We start from the raw sequence: 12,739 nt of genomic DNA on the forward strand, positions 1-12,739 counted from the left end.
ACCCTTGCTGCTGCTGGAGGGCTTGGTTTGGTGTCGATGCAGTTGTCTGCATCTGCGAGGGGCTGAGGTCCTGCTGAGATTGTTGTGAGGAGGGACTCAAAGGCTGACCCCCAACCTAGGAAAAAGAAAAAAAAAGAAAAGGTATACGTGTTCTCAGTGTACTAAGGATTGCATACCTCTGCACCGTTACAAACATATTCTCATTAAGGGAAAACACGGGGCAGGGGTAGCAGGTTCTATAGCATATCGAGCACAAGAACTGCAAAGCTCTCCTCCCTCTCCTCCAACTTGCTTCACTCCATGGTTAGTAAGAGGAGATTGGGAAGCTGAAGTAGAGACATTGCTTGCTAAAGGTTATATAGCAAGTCTGTGGCAGAGAACTGAGATGAGAGGCTAAATACTACCCAACAGCATGAAGAGCTGGACTTCAAATATTTGAGGAATGCCAGTTTCTATTTGCATCTTTCAATTGGCTACTTTATTTAAGCTGCAACTGTGTCTGTTCCCAGCCATTTATCTCTACCTTGTATACACTGTCAGGAAAAAAAAAAAAAAAAAAAAACAAACCAAAACACAACCACACAACAAAAAACCCAAACAAAACCACAACAAAACACCCCCACACACCATAGGGACATCTGGGAACTACTTGATGGTCTGAGAGATGTTCATATGTGGTCCTTTAAATGACATACGAAAGGCTGTCCCACATCAGTAGATGTAATATACCAGCTGAGCAGACTGGTAGGGAAAACATTTCCTGCAAGAGAAGAGTGAAATACCTGTGATGATGACTGAGTTGCCGGCGATGGCTCTGTGACCTGGATGTGCTGCACCTGGATAGCATGCTGGGTGTATGTCTGGGGGTCATGAAGCTGCCCAACATCCACTGTGGAGTGCTGGGACTGGTGAGGTGAGGTAGCCTGGAAAAAATAAAATCAAAGCAGAGGCGTATACTTCAAATTCTTCACAGAAGCAGCCATGTAAACCTCTTCTGTGATACAAGGTCTGGAACAATGAGGTATGAGCCTTAGTGAGGCCATGCAGCACTCCCATTCAAGCCTGTGTTTACCCTCTTTGTACTCCTGGGAGATAAAGATGTACACTTAACAGATGTAATGGCACCAAGATGGTTACATCTTGGGGATACCCATCAAAAGGCCTTGCCTAAGGTCATACAGGCTGTCAGAGGCACAGGCTGCACTCAAATCAAAGGCTCTAAAAACCAGGATTAGTGTCAACCACTGGACCATCCTTCTTTGTAAGCATCTTTCTGCAAAACGTGTATGTAGTCAAGACCTGCGAATCCAATACTGTAGTTTGGCATAGCTCTGTCTCAAGACAAGTGCTCAGAGTCTTCCTGATTGAAGGCTTTTTTGAATGCCACCTGCTAATGGTGCCAATTGGGAGTAATTTAATTACAAGTCTCAAATCTTGACAAAATTAATATTAGCTGCAGGAATCTCTATTCATGCCGTAGTATCGTTAGAACAGCCACAGTCACTATTAACTGTGGCTATTGTTTAGGCCTTTATTAACCAAATTCATAACCTAATTTGTAATGAGGGGCCAGAGAGAACACGGAATTTTAGCTTCACCCAGCGGATGATAGACTTGAAGGCTACAGCCATTTCTTACAGCTGCCCGAGTTATTTTCCTCAGCTCAGTTACTCCTAATTACACTCTGCTTTTCTTGTCAGGAGGCTGTGAGCACCATAGAGAACAAATTTTCTAATAGATGATATGAAGGGAAAAAGCAAGTGCTTTCTGTACTTTCAAATTTTGGCTCTGGCTCTCCAAGAACAAGGAAGTATAAATTTTGTCTCCTCAACTGCAAAAATGGGTCGCCCACTGACCCACTTCTGCAGCTGCTGGAAAACCTTCCTACAGCAGACTCGAGCAAAGGTGCCCAGATGGGTAGAACTGAATTAGGACTGTGTTGAGATGTTTCCAGCAAGCTGATCAAGACTGGCAGGACTCTTTATGCCCGAATGGGAATAATGGGAACCGTAAGAATTATCTGTCAATTTATCTGTAAAAAAGTACTCTGCACCACATTTTCTAACTATTCCTTAACAAACTTCCGAGCACTATAGCCCCAGGAAAGCACAGGCTTGCTATGGAGGGAGTCAAAAGCACATCAAGTCCCCCAGCAGGTTACTCACCTGGGCCACTTGAACAACCTGCAGCTGTATGTGTTGAGGCTGCTGCAAGCCAGTTGTAGACTGAGACACAGGGATGTACTGGATTCGCTGGTAATCTCCCTGGGGAGTTCGATAGTCTGTTGTGAGGGTCTGGGATATCTCCGTCATCGCTTGTGTCAGTAAATCTGTTGTCTGAGCGGGGAGAGGGAGATACAGACCATCATCACATATCGTCTGCTGGCTTGAATACTTTTGCAGGGCTGTAGTTCTTTCATCACACCGAATCTACACTTGCACCGTTGGGCCTAGTCATTTATTTACAAGAGCTTAATGTGTACAGAGGATGGGGTCACAAGCAATCACCAAGGATCATCCACTAGGATTGCTCTCTTCTGTCTAAATGCTCATCAGGACTATTAACATACAATAGTAATAAAGTTATTTTAATCTTCTGACTTAACAGTATTCTATTAGAGAACAAAAATCCTGCATTTCTAAAGAGTTGACTTGGAAACTGAAGCTCAAAAAGAGCTTCTCGGACATACTCTATCTTTCCTCTTCACCTGCCAGGGTGATGCTTTTCTTGACAACTGTATTTCTACAGTGTTTAAAGACAGTTAGCACCTAATCGGGTTTATGAAGCCAACAGCATCTTGGTTGAAACTGCTCATTTTCAAGCAAAACAGTCTTTTATCCAGTCTCAGTCTTCAAATTGGAAGTTTTAAACTGTGATTAATAAGGTTTTTAAAACTATGCAGCATCCCAGCACTACTAAAGGACACAAGAATGATGTTCTAGTCTTGGCTTCCACTTCTGTAGCAGCTGATGTATTAACAGTGGAGATTAGCCACTGGAGGCTCATATCGCTCAGTTCTGTGCTGTCCAGAGGATTACAGAAAGATTTTGACTCCCCAGTCATCGTTAAACACGTTCTGTTGATCCCGAGGACTGCAAGCACCTCAAGAGAACAGTCCCAGTGAAAATCCACCAAATGTATATTCCTGACTTAATTAGGCACGTGTGAAAGTATTATGAGGAGTCAGTAGCATATGGGTCTGAATGAGAAAAGGAGGAGGGAAAAAAGCCAAATCCTTAGAGCTCCAAAAAGAGAAATATATAGCTCCTGGCAGAGCAAAACTACACCACACAGATTCAAGAACGGAAGTGATCTCAAATAACGTCCGAACTTTAAAATGACATCTGCCAAATAAACAGCAAGAGTACTATACCAGAGGGCTTCTGTTCTGTTTGTTTCCCTCCATTGGCCCGATCTAATGTGTCTTGAATCCTTACCACAACAGTCTCCCCGGTAGCGCTGTCGGTGGTTAGAACAGCAGGAGTGGAACTGATGACAGCTGTCGCCAGCGGGGCGTGTATTGTGTTAGGGAGCTGAGCAAACTCCGGGTGCTTCTTGCGAATGTGTTGTACCATCTTCGTCTACGCGCAGATACAAAAGAGCATTAGAAAGATGGTCAGTAACACTGCTTCGGGCCAACTGAAATCAAAACAGCCCTGCGGACTGCAACTTTTAGGTTTCCCTCAGTAAAGCAGCATCAAGATTCACACTATGGGATGCTCTGGTCAGCAAGAAGGAAATAAAGACCACAAAGTTGGCTGCTGATTAGAGGTATCTAAATATTGCCCCAAATGTCACAGCCCATAAACTTTTTACACCAACACAGCCACATATTTTCCAGAGGTCACCTTTTCTGCATTTTGTTTCCCTGCTCCCCTCCCTTGTAACTATCAGTGAGTGGTTTCCAAGCTTTTCTGTTTGTGACTGCACTCTGATACACTTCCATGTCTTCTTCCAAGCTCATGCCCTCTATTTAGGACATAACATGAGCAGCAGGCTCCGCCTGTATTGTCAGCACGCAGCATGAAACCAGCGCTCTGACTCAGAATTAAAGAGCCTTGCTTGCAGACTGACAGATGATGGAGACCGTGGTGAAAAAGCACCACCAGGGAAAGGCTGTCTTCTGAGGCCATGAGACAACCCCCGTACCTTACTGCTGTACTGCTTGGAACAGTGAGGACAGCAGACCGGAGGGGTGGCTATGGTGCCCGTCAGCTGGGTGTGGGTGCTCAGCATGGGATCCGGTTCTCCTGGGCCCGCAGGGCGCAGTTTCCGGATGCTTGGAGGTAGCTCAGCACCAGGATGGTTCTTCAGGATGTGTGCTTTGCGTTTACTGGCACTCTTGTACACCTGCAGGGTAAAGATTTGAAATGAAAATGGTGTAATCCTTAAGTCTGTGCAAAAACCAGCTACCAGTTACCTTTATCTGGAAGGTCTGTATGTCGGTTTAGACAGCACCGTTAGTTAAATCCCCAAACCATTCCAACATAATGCGTGAATATACATACACCTCCCAGTGTTTAATCAACCCATAAAAGCAACTCCTCCTTGTGTAGCATGCAGAAGCCATTTGAAAACATGTCGTACGCCACAACAAAACATCGAAGCAGGGCAGGAAGGTAAGAGGAAAACCTTTTCTCTTCTGACATTTGACCTTCAAGTATCAGGCAAGACACTGATCACCAAAGCTGTAACTGTTCCAGTGTTAATTTCTTATGAGGGTTGATGCCTCCACTCTCACTCAAAGCATCAAATTCTTCTAACAGCCTTCAGCGAGCAACATATTTTTTAATTCTTTTTAGGCACATCAACAAATGAATTTTCTGTAATATTGTTTAAAACTATCCCTTTTTTTCCCCCCTTTAAACAAAAGGAAGGAGGCATCACAGAAAGATGTACTGAGGATAACGACAGTCAAAATACACTCCCTGGTAAATTAAGGCCCACATGCATAAAAAGCGAAGGCCAGGGAATAAGAACAGGAACCCAAAGGCAGTGCAGAAGAAGCTTCAGGCTCCACTGAACACTGGGAATTACTAGCATGTGACTAAGTAAGCAGCTTAAAATAAAAGGGAGACTAACTTTTACGAGTGATACAGAAACCAAAAGAACTTAGTGCTCAGGAATTATAGGCAGATAGGATGCTTAGTCCTGGCCTGCAAAAAGCGATACAGGACTAGAGGTGGGTGACTGCTTGCTGGATCACAGCATTTAAGTTTTCCAACTCCAAAGACAGCAGAAAAGGGGAACTGCAGTTTTCAATTAGTATTCAGCTGCCTTGGCATAAGTGCATTTCGTCTTAATTTTTTTTTGGACAATACTGCAGGAATGTTGCTGGCAAGCACCTCAAAAAACCAGCTACAAACCCTGCCAGATGTCTCTACGCAGAGACAAATTGGTTGCATACAGGTCTAGGACTGAGCTACCCTTTGAGGGGTGACTTCCATACATACCTTATCACAGTACTGACAGAAGTAATCTCTGTTGGGTTTGATGATGGGCAACGTGAGCTCTGGCACCTCTTCTATTTTCATGTCTGGGTGTCTCTTTGATAAATGATTCACCTTAGGAGGAAGAAACAAAGAGAACAAGAGAGCATATTACAGCTGGAAGCCAAGCAATTGCTGCTTCTCCTAGACACGGATAACAGCAAAACCAAAACTCTAATGATGCTAGCCAGCAGCACCAGAAGCATTTGCTGCTGCAAGGGTTATTGTGCATTCAGTCAGCTGCTGAAGGTAAACATCGTCTTGTTAGATCTCATTTACAGTTTCTCTAATCAAAATAAGATGGGAAGGGGTAAAATAGCTTGCCAGAGCTCTCCTGCAGCTGAGAGGGAGATAATGTAAAGGACCTCTGCCCAGGGAAGCCTTTTCTAGCAGAGATAACAACCCTCATGAAATACTTGCAAATAAGGCCTCTTGCTGCATAATATCCTATACAGATTGGCAGTTACAGGGCACGGCCAGGAGAGGCCACTCAAGAAGGGGGAGAAACAAAAAGACAGGCAAGACAGGAAAACTGTCAGTAAGGCAGTAAGGCTGAACTGGGCAATATATTAATCTCATGTTCCATTAAATGTATTTCACAATCAGTCAGCATTACTTAGTGTTGAGATATGGTAGTGACAACCAGACATACAACACAGGCAATGAAATACACAAAGGCACACAGTTGCTGAAGAGACAAAAGATAGAGATATATATATATATATATAATCTCATTCAGCTACAAAATTCTCCCAGGTTCACAGCATCCTTGTGTTCCAACCATTGGAATTCCATCCCGATTCCTTGAACTATTCATCAACGTTGAGTACAGAAGTTGTAAGAGAAGCGAGAGCACACAGACACTCACCAACATCCCCCTCCGGCGGAAACCCATCATACAGAGTCGGCACTTGAACATGAAGCTTTCATAGTCGCTGGAAGCTATCCGAGGCTTGAATGTTTTCGAGCGGCTAATTCGATCAGCTTTCTTGGCCTCCCTCTCTGGGTTGTGCATCCTCTGCATGTGCTCTCGCAGTTTGTCTTTCCTCTAGGGAAAGGGCAAATCGGGGAGAAAAATATCAGCACCACTTACTGCCTTACTACCTGTTACAAGGAAGTACCACAATGTAAATTGTTCAGAGATATCTCTATGGCTTTTCCTCTCCAGTGATGCCATGAGATACAGTTGCATGCTCAGTGTCGGCCAACTCCGCAGGAACCCTTTGGGCTTAGGTTTATCCTTCAAACCAAGCTGAGGTTGCTCAGCCACAAAAGCAGGAGCCAAGCTAATGCTAGTTTAGCAGCTTCCGGGAGAACAAACCCCTCCACTCTGGCTTTTCTTCGAGTTTATCTAAGATATTAGTGTTCAACGCTATACAGCTGGAAACCTCAAGTCCTACAACAGTACTGAACCTACTGCCCGGATGCAATCCAGCCCCTCTGGACACACATTGTCTAGAATGTGTTTCTTCACCCAAAAAGTATCCACTCCCTCAGTATCCTATAAGAAACTAAGTGACAAGGAGCAGGCTGCTGCCACCACAGTTTACCTGGCCCTCAGTCTGCTCCATCTGTTCTGATGGGATCTGGAAAGACATCCGGACATCACACGCTGACAAGATGAATGCCGTGAGCACAGGCACCTCGGCCATGAATATTATTAATCCACTGATATCAGCAAAAAGTTTTCTTAACATAAGCAATACAACCCAAGCACCTGGCAACTGAGCTATATAATGATCCACTTCTTAATGAGCAGCTGAAACTTCCTTTGCTATTTAATTATCAGAAATAAGATCTCATAGATGAGACACTCTGTTAAGCAGAGCGTGCTGGGGTGGATCTTGCCGCTTGTCCACCAGCTCACACACGACACAAAGCAGTGCACGCAACTTGCAGGCAAGTCTAGCATGTTTACGCTTTAGTTTCTTCCACCTTTGAGAACATGAGCTTCTCTACTTGAAGGAGGGTACAGAGTAGTGTTCTCCACCTGTACTGGGAATGATCCAGTCAAGAGTCATCTTACCTTGAACTGCTTGCCACATGTGGAGCACAGGAAGTCTTTGCGGTCTGAGTGTCGTAACATGTGGAGTCGCAGCTTGTCAGGACGGCAGAAAGCCTTGTCGCATTCCGTACACTGGTAAATCTTTTCTGAATGGAAGCTGCGTACGTGTTTCTTGACCTAGAATTGCAGATCAGAGAAAAATGGAATTTATTTAAAAGAGAAAAATGTGCAGTAGAACAGTCTAGGAAACTCTTAGCGAAAAGGAGAAAGGAAAAAGATTCTAAGGGTTCTCTCATCTGCTTTGGTTTAGTAAGTATTTTATCAGAACAGTTGATGTCTTGACAATAGTTTCTACAAAGCCATAACATCTTTATTATGCATCTGGATGCACAATTTCATAGAATCATAGAATCTTTGGGTTGAAAGGAACCTTTTAAGGTCATCCAGTCCAACCCCCCTGCTCGCTGCAGGGGGGTTGGACTAGACGATTTCCTCAAGACTGATTCTTGAAGGCATCAGCTATTGCACTGTTGGGCATTTAATGAGCAGCAAAAGTCCACGATGTACCAGTTTTACTGAATCATCCTTGAGTTAACACATTCACCTGAGGTTCATTATCTTTATTTCATTTATAAGAAACCTAAACACAGGGGCTAATTCCTTTCAATCAGAAAGAACAAGCTTGCAATTACAAACGGCAGAAACACCCCAGACAGAAAAGGATTTGCACAGCATTCCTGAATAGCAATTACTTTTGCATAATTTGGGACTATCCTTGACCTCTCCATGCATCTAGTGTTTTTTTCCCCACAATGAAGTAGCTAATGAGACTTGATATTTGAAATCCAAGCACTACTCAAGAAATGGGTCTCCCATTTGCCATCTTCTAATACTGATCATACATGGAACAACTTGGTACCTTTATCTGTTCCACATAAAAGTATTGAAGCAGGCAGCAACCTATGGTGACTGGACTTAATTATTCACATAGCACCAAATAAAAAAAAAAAATAATTTTTAAATTCCAAAATAGAGCTGAAAAGCTGGAAAAGAGCTGTGGGACCTTCTTCTAACTTGACCAGTTTCACAGGAAAGTTTATGGGGAATTAGGTTGCAGTACAGCATTTCTGAATCATCAAGATTTTTCCTTGTTCAACATTTACAGAAGATAAAGGGTTTTTTGCCAGGATGGAATTCTATTAATAAATCACTTTTCCCCATCCTTTCCTCTTTAGCCTACTGGATAGTCTATCAGTTCCCATTACTTGACATAAACTGAAATGTAGAAATGCAGTTTAAGTCAGGCAGCTCAGTAAGACATATCAACCTCTTTGTCCCCGTGAAGGATAATGAATATGTACATGGTACGTCTCCATTTTTTCTTAATGAACATCAAAATAGCATCCTTAAATTCTACTAACGATCTTCTCCAATGGCTCTGCACACTGCACAAAGTAGTTCCACTACTCACGACTCCACTGCAACCTCTCCTAAGCAGTGTGCAGAGGAGAGGAGGAATAAAGCACCCAACTGAAGACCAGGGAGGGGGGAAGTCAGGAAGCAGAGTATCCTGATCTCTTCTGACATTTCTGCAAGGTGCTCACATGAATCATCCTGACCAAAAACAGTCAAGGGATTAAAAGATATTTGTATCATGTACAACCACACATTTTTTTGATTCAGAGTTTTAACGACAAAGGACCAGGTGTATTTAAGCACAAGCTGCATAGAGCAAAAGACAATTCCTTTTTGTGCCACAGATCTGTACTGACCAAAAGTATTCGGGACTGCTGCTTTAAGCATTTTCTGGGGATAAAGGACCACCTGTTCCACAGTACAGTGCCTTCTAATGCCAGATTGCAAGTACCACATCTGATGATTTAGTAGAGAGAGAACTTCAGTGGCATAAGACAACACCTAGCAATGCTTGGTCATTCTTCCTTTTTAATTTCTGACTGACATGGACCCCTTTATCTTCTGAGAATCAACTGACATGCAGCATTACACAAGAACAGGATTGAAGAATTCATAAACAGAGTGCTTGCAAGAGACCCGGAAAGCAGTGCTTCAAATCAATACGGCATCTCACCTGGATAAAATCCGGAAAGCGTTTTTTGCAGGTAGGGCAGGTGAAATAGCCATCGTTGACATGAATTGCCACATGATCTTTAAGCAGATCCAAGCGGTCAAAGGACTCAGGACAGAAAATGCACGAGTATGTTTTCTGGTCCATGTGGAACTTCATGTGACTCTCAAGAGCACCACTGTTGATGAAGCCCTTGTTGCAGATGTCACAAGTCAAAGGGCAGTTTCCTTCCCGTCCATGAAACCGCAAGTGCTGATCCAGTTTGTCCTTTTCGCGAAAGGCCTTCCCACACTGGAGGCATTTGAACGGGCGAAAGGATTTCCGTATGAACAGGTGCTGAAGAGCTGCATTCTGAAAGAACCATCAAAGAAGCCATTAGCTATTATGTATAGATTCCACAGCCAAATACTTTCAAGATTAAATACACCAGATCATCAGTGAACAAAAAAAAAAAAAAAGCTTTTTCATTATAGATACTGTCTCCATTTTCAGAAGGGAAGGCTGTGACAGGCAGAAGCTAAGGGATACACCTGCAGTTGCACACTGAGTTAGGAGAACGCAATGCAGGAGTTTCCTCTCCAGTCCCTGTTTTCTGCCGATTCAGCTAACTTTTGTCTTCAGCATGGCATTTTTCTGTAAAAAAAACAACCAAAAAAACCCAAACCCCAACAAAAAAACCAAACAACTAAGTCCTCTCTGAAGTACAGACCTGGACCTGAGAAAAGCTGCAATTCCAGATGACTTTTGGGGATCGGGTCACAAGTTCAGCCACCGTACAAAGGAAGGGCAAGCTAGCGCCCTGCCTTTCCACGCAGGAGCAGTGAAAAGCTAATGAAATTCCACAGCCATTTACAAAATCAGCTTCTGCACCAAAGGCCACCAGAGATGTGCAGCAGTGGTTTAGCATTGCCTGGAAAACTTCTGGTGGAACACACATTCAAGAGATGCTCGCCTAAACCTTTTTGTTATTATCAAAAAGAAGAATAGAGTTTCTAAACGTTACAGCAGGGGCAGAATGGCAGGTTTACAAGCAACAGGTAAGAACTTGTGAGCAATTCGCCTGTCTTTGCCATTTAGCATGTATCGAGTGTGAGAGCCTAAAAAAGAAGAAGAAAGATGAAAGACAAACACACTGGTGCTAAAGCAAGAGGAACTCTGATAGATTCTGTTGTCTACTCAAAGGCTAGTTGATTATACACAGTCAAACTTGAAACTGCTTTTCTTGGTATTGCAAGAAGCTTTAAGAATATCAGGAATTGATCAAAACGCATGTTGTGCGAATATGCATTTAAAAATTTAATACACTGGGCTGCTCTTCTCTGTTTTTCTCCACTCCTGCTGTGCACAATTTCCTTTCTCAGCCCCTGCTTTGTTTTGCTGGGTGCTTTCCTTCAGTCTACCTTTTCTGTAATATTTTGTCATTGTCATTTCTTCCCTTTCTCCCCTTCCCCTTCAGAGAAATGTTATAGAGCCATCCTAGTCCTGATACCAGTGCTGTCCGCTGGCAGAACAGTTGCTGCTGGACATGTTGCCTGCTGAAACAGGCAAGTGTGCCCTGTGCCTGCATTTCAATATTGGATGAGAACTTTTATGTTGGATGACTGCAAAGCTGGAAGTCAGTCATACCTCTGCATGCATGAAATCCCACAGCACACTATCACCCATACTGTACTGAAAGTATGCTGCAATACTGCCATTTCTCTGTGATAAGTCTAAGGAATATTTAGTCTTCTCCAAAATAAGATCTATACATCGTCTTTTATCGGTGTCTTCTCTTTTCAGACATTACGCACGGAATTGACATCATGATAGTTAGGGAAATAGCGCTAGAACATCGCTGGCACGTATGCTTACACACATTCAATATTACATACTTCTCCATGAGATACGTTCAAGACTTCTCCAAACAGATTTCCCTGGCTTCCTCTCTCCTTTTCTTGCGGGAATGTCTGGGCTGACATTTGCTGCATCCCCTAGGTATGTGCCAACAGCTGACACCAAGAAAGTAAAGTTAGGAGCTCTTCTGCTGGAATGAGGAAACAGCTTGGGAATACTGTGAAAAGCTGTGCTAGAGATTAAATTAGTGAACGTGAATGATCCTTTGCACTGTCTGAACTGCAAAGGGAAACCTATACTTTCATTCCAGAAAAAGAAACATAAAAGCAACTGTTTTGCTATTAAAAAAAAAGCTAACAGTTTCATACAGGAGCCCTAAATGAGCCTTCCCATGATTTGTCGTCATCTCCATTCTCCATTTCACAAGTGGAGAAGTGGAGACAATGGGAAATACAGGGACCTGCTGTAAGTCACACCGTGAACTGGACAGACAGACAGGTACTGTGTAAACATTAATCTGTTGCTTCGAGTCAGAAGTATGTAATTTTCCCCTCAACTACGGGGATATGTTAACAAACCAAACGGTTGAAGAGACGCACTTCAAGTTCTTAACTCTACTAATAGCGTACTTTGCTATCTGTGACACCCAACAATCTGACTGGTAAGATAGCAGGCCAGCCTTCTACACCACATCTGTGTAGATCTGTGTAGATCAGCACAGTCCCGTTGCTATCTCAAAAGGGTGAAACCTTTTACTGCTCTTTGGTTAGATAATCCATCAACTATAAAAAGAGAACTAAGTGTTGTCTCATTAACCGATAACATTGATCCAGCGCAAACAGCTGTGTAAACAAATCCTCCAAAACTTTAAGATGGATATTACAGTATTTCATCCAAGCAGTTTACTCCTATAATATTCACCTTAAATTTGCAATTAATTGGTGTGAAAAGAACTAGAAGAATGTAAATTGTTATTCAGACAACACTTAGTTCTGGACATCAGTTGCTTAAAGAAGAGCAAAAGTGACAATTTACAATGGGGGGTCAATCAGGAGACACTAAACAGAAGTTGGACAAAACAACATGGAAGGCGGTGCTGTTACGTACCATTCGATTAGATACAGCAAAAACCCAACTAAACAAAAAACCAAACCGAACCTACCTGCAGCTCCAGCTGAGCAGGCAGCATTGAGGGAGAGAAAAATACTTTTGGTTATGCAATGGACTTGAAAACAGAAGCCTTGACTTCTGCAAGAGTCATGCTTCTGCAGGCCACTACGAGGGCCAGGTCTTCTATCTAGAGTTTACTCTTTACTTGGGCAA

At 43.1% G+C, this 12,739-nt stretch overlaps 1 protein-coding gene across 1 annotated transcript in view; it reads right to left on the minus strand.

Moving 5' to 3' along the window:
- Positions 1-12,739, minus strand: part of LOC104627492 (PR domain zinc finger protein 10-like) — a 33,870-nt gene that overhangs the window by 2,202 nt on the left and 18,929 nt on the right. The window contains 9 exon segments of the mRNA XM_010295775.1: positions 1-115; positions 783-923; positions 2,166-2,336; positions 3,438-3,581; positions 4,150-4,350; positions 5,454-5,564; positions 6,358-6,537; positions 7,516-7,671; positions 9,584-9,931. The exon segment at positions 1-115 is cut by the window's left edge and continues 23 nt beyond it. Coding sequence (XP_010294077.1) covers positions 1-115; positions 783-923; positions 2,166-2,336; positions 3,438-3,581; positions 4,150-4,350; positions 5,454-5,564; positions 6,358-6,537; positions 7,516-7,671; positions 9,584-9,931 — 1,567 coding nt within the window.

Source organism: Phaethon lepturus, unplaced genomic scaffold (genome assembly GCF_000687285.1).
Source record: "Phaethon lepturus isolate BGI_N335 unplaced genomic scaffold, ASM68728v1 scaffold7671, whole genome shotgun sequence".
In the NCBI taxonomy this organism is placed as follows: domain Eukaryota; kingdom Metazoa; phylum Chordata; class Aves; order Phaethontiformes; family Phaethontidae; genus Phaethon; species Phaethon lepturus.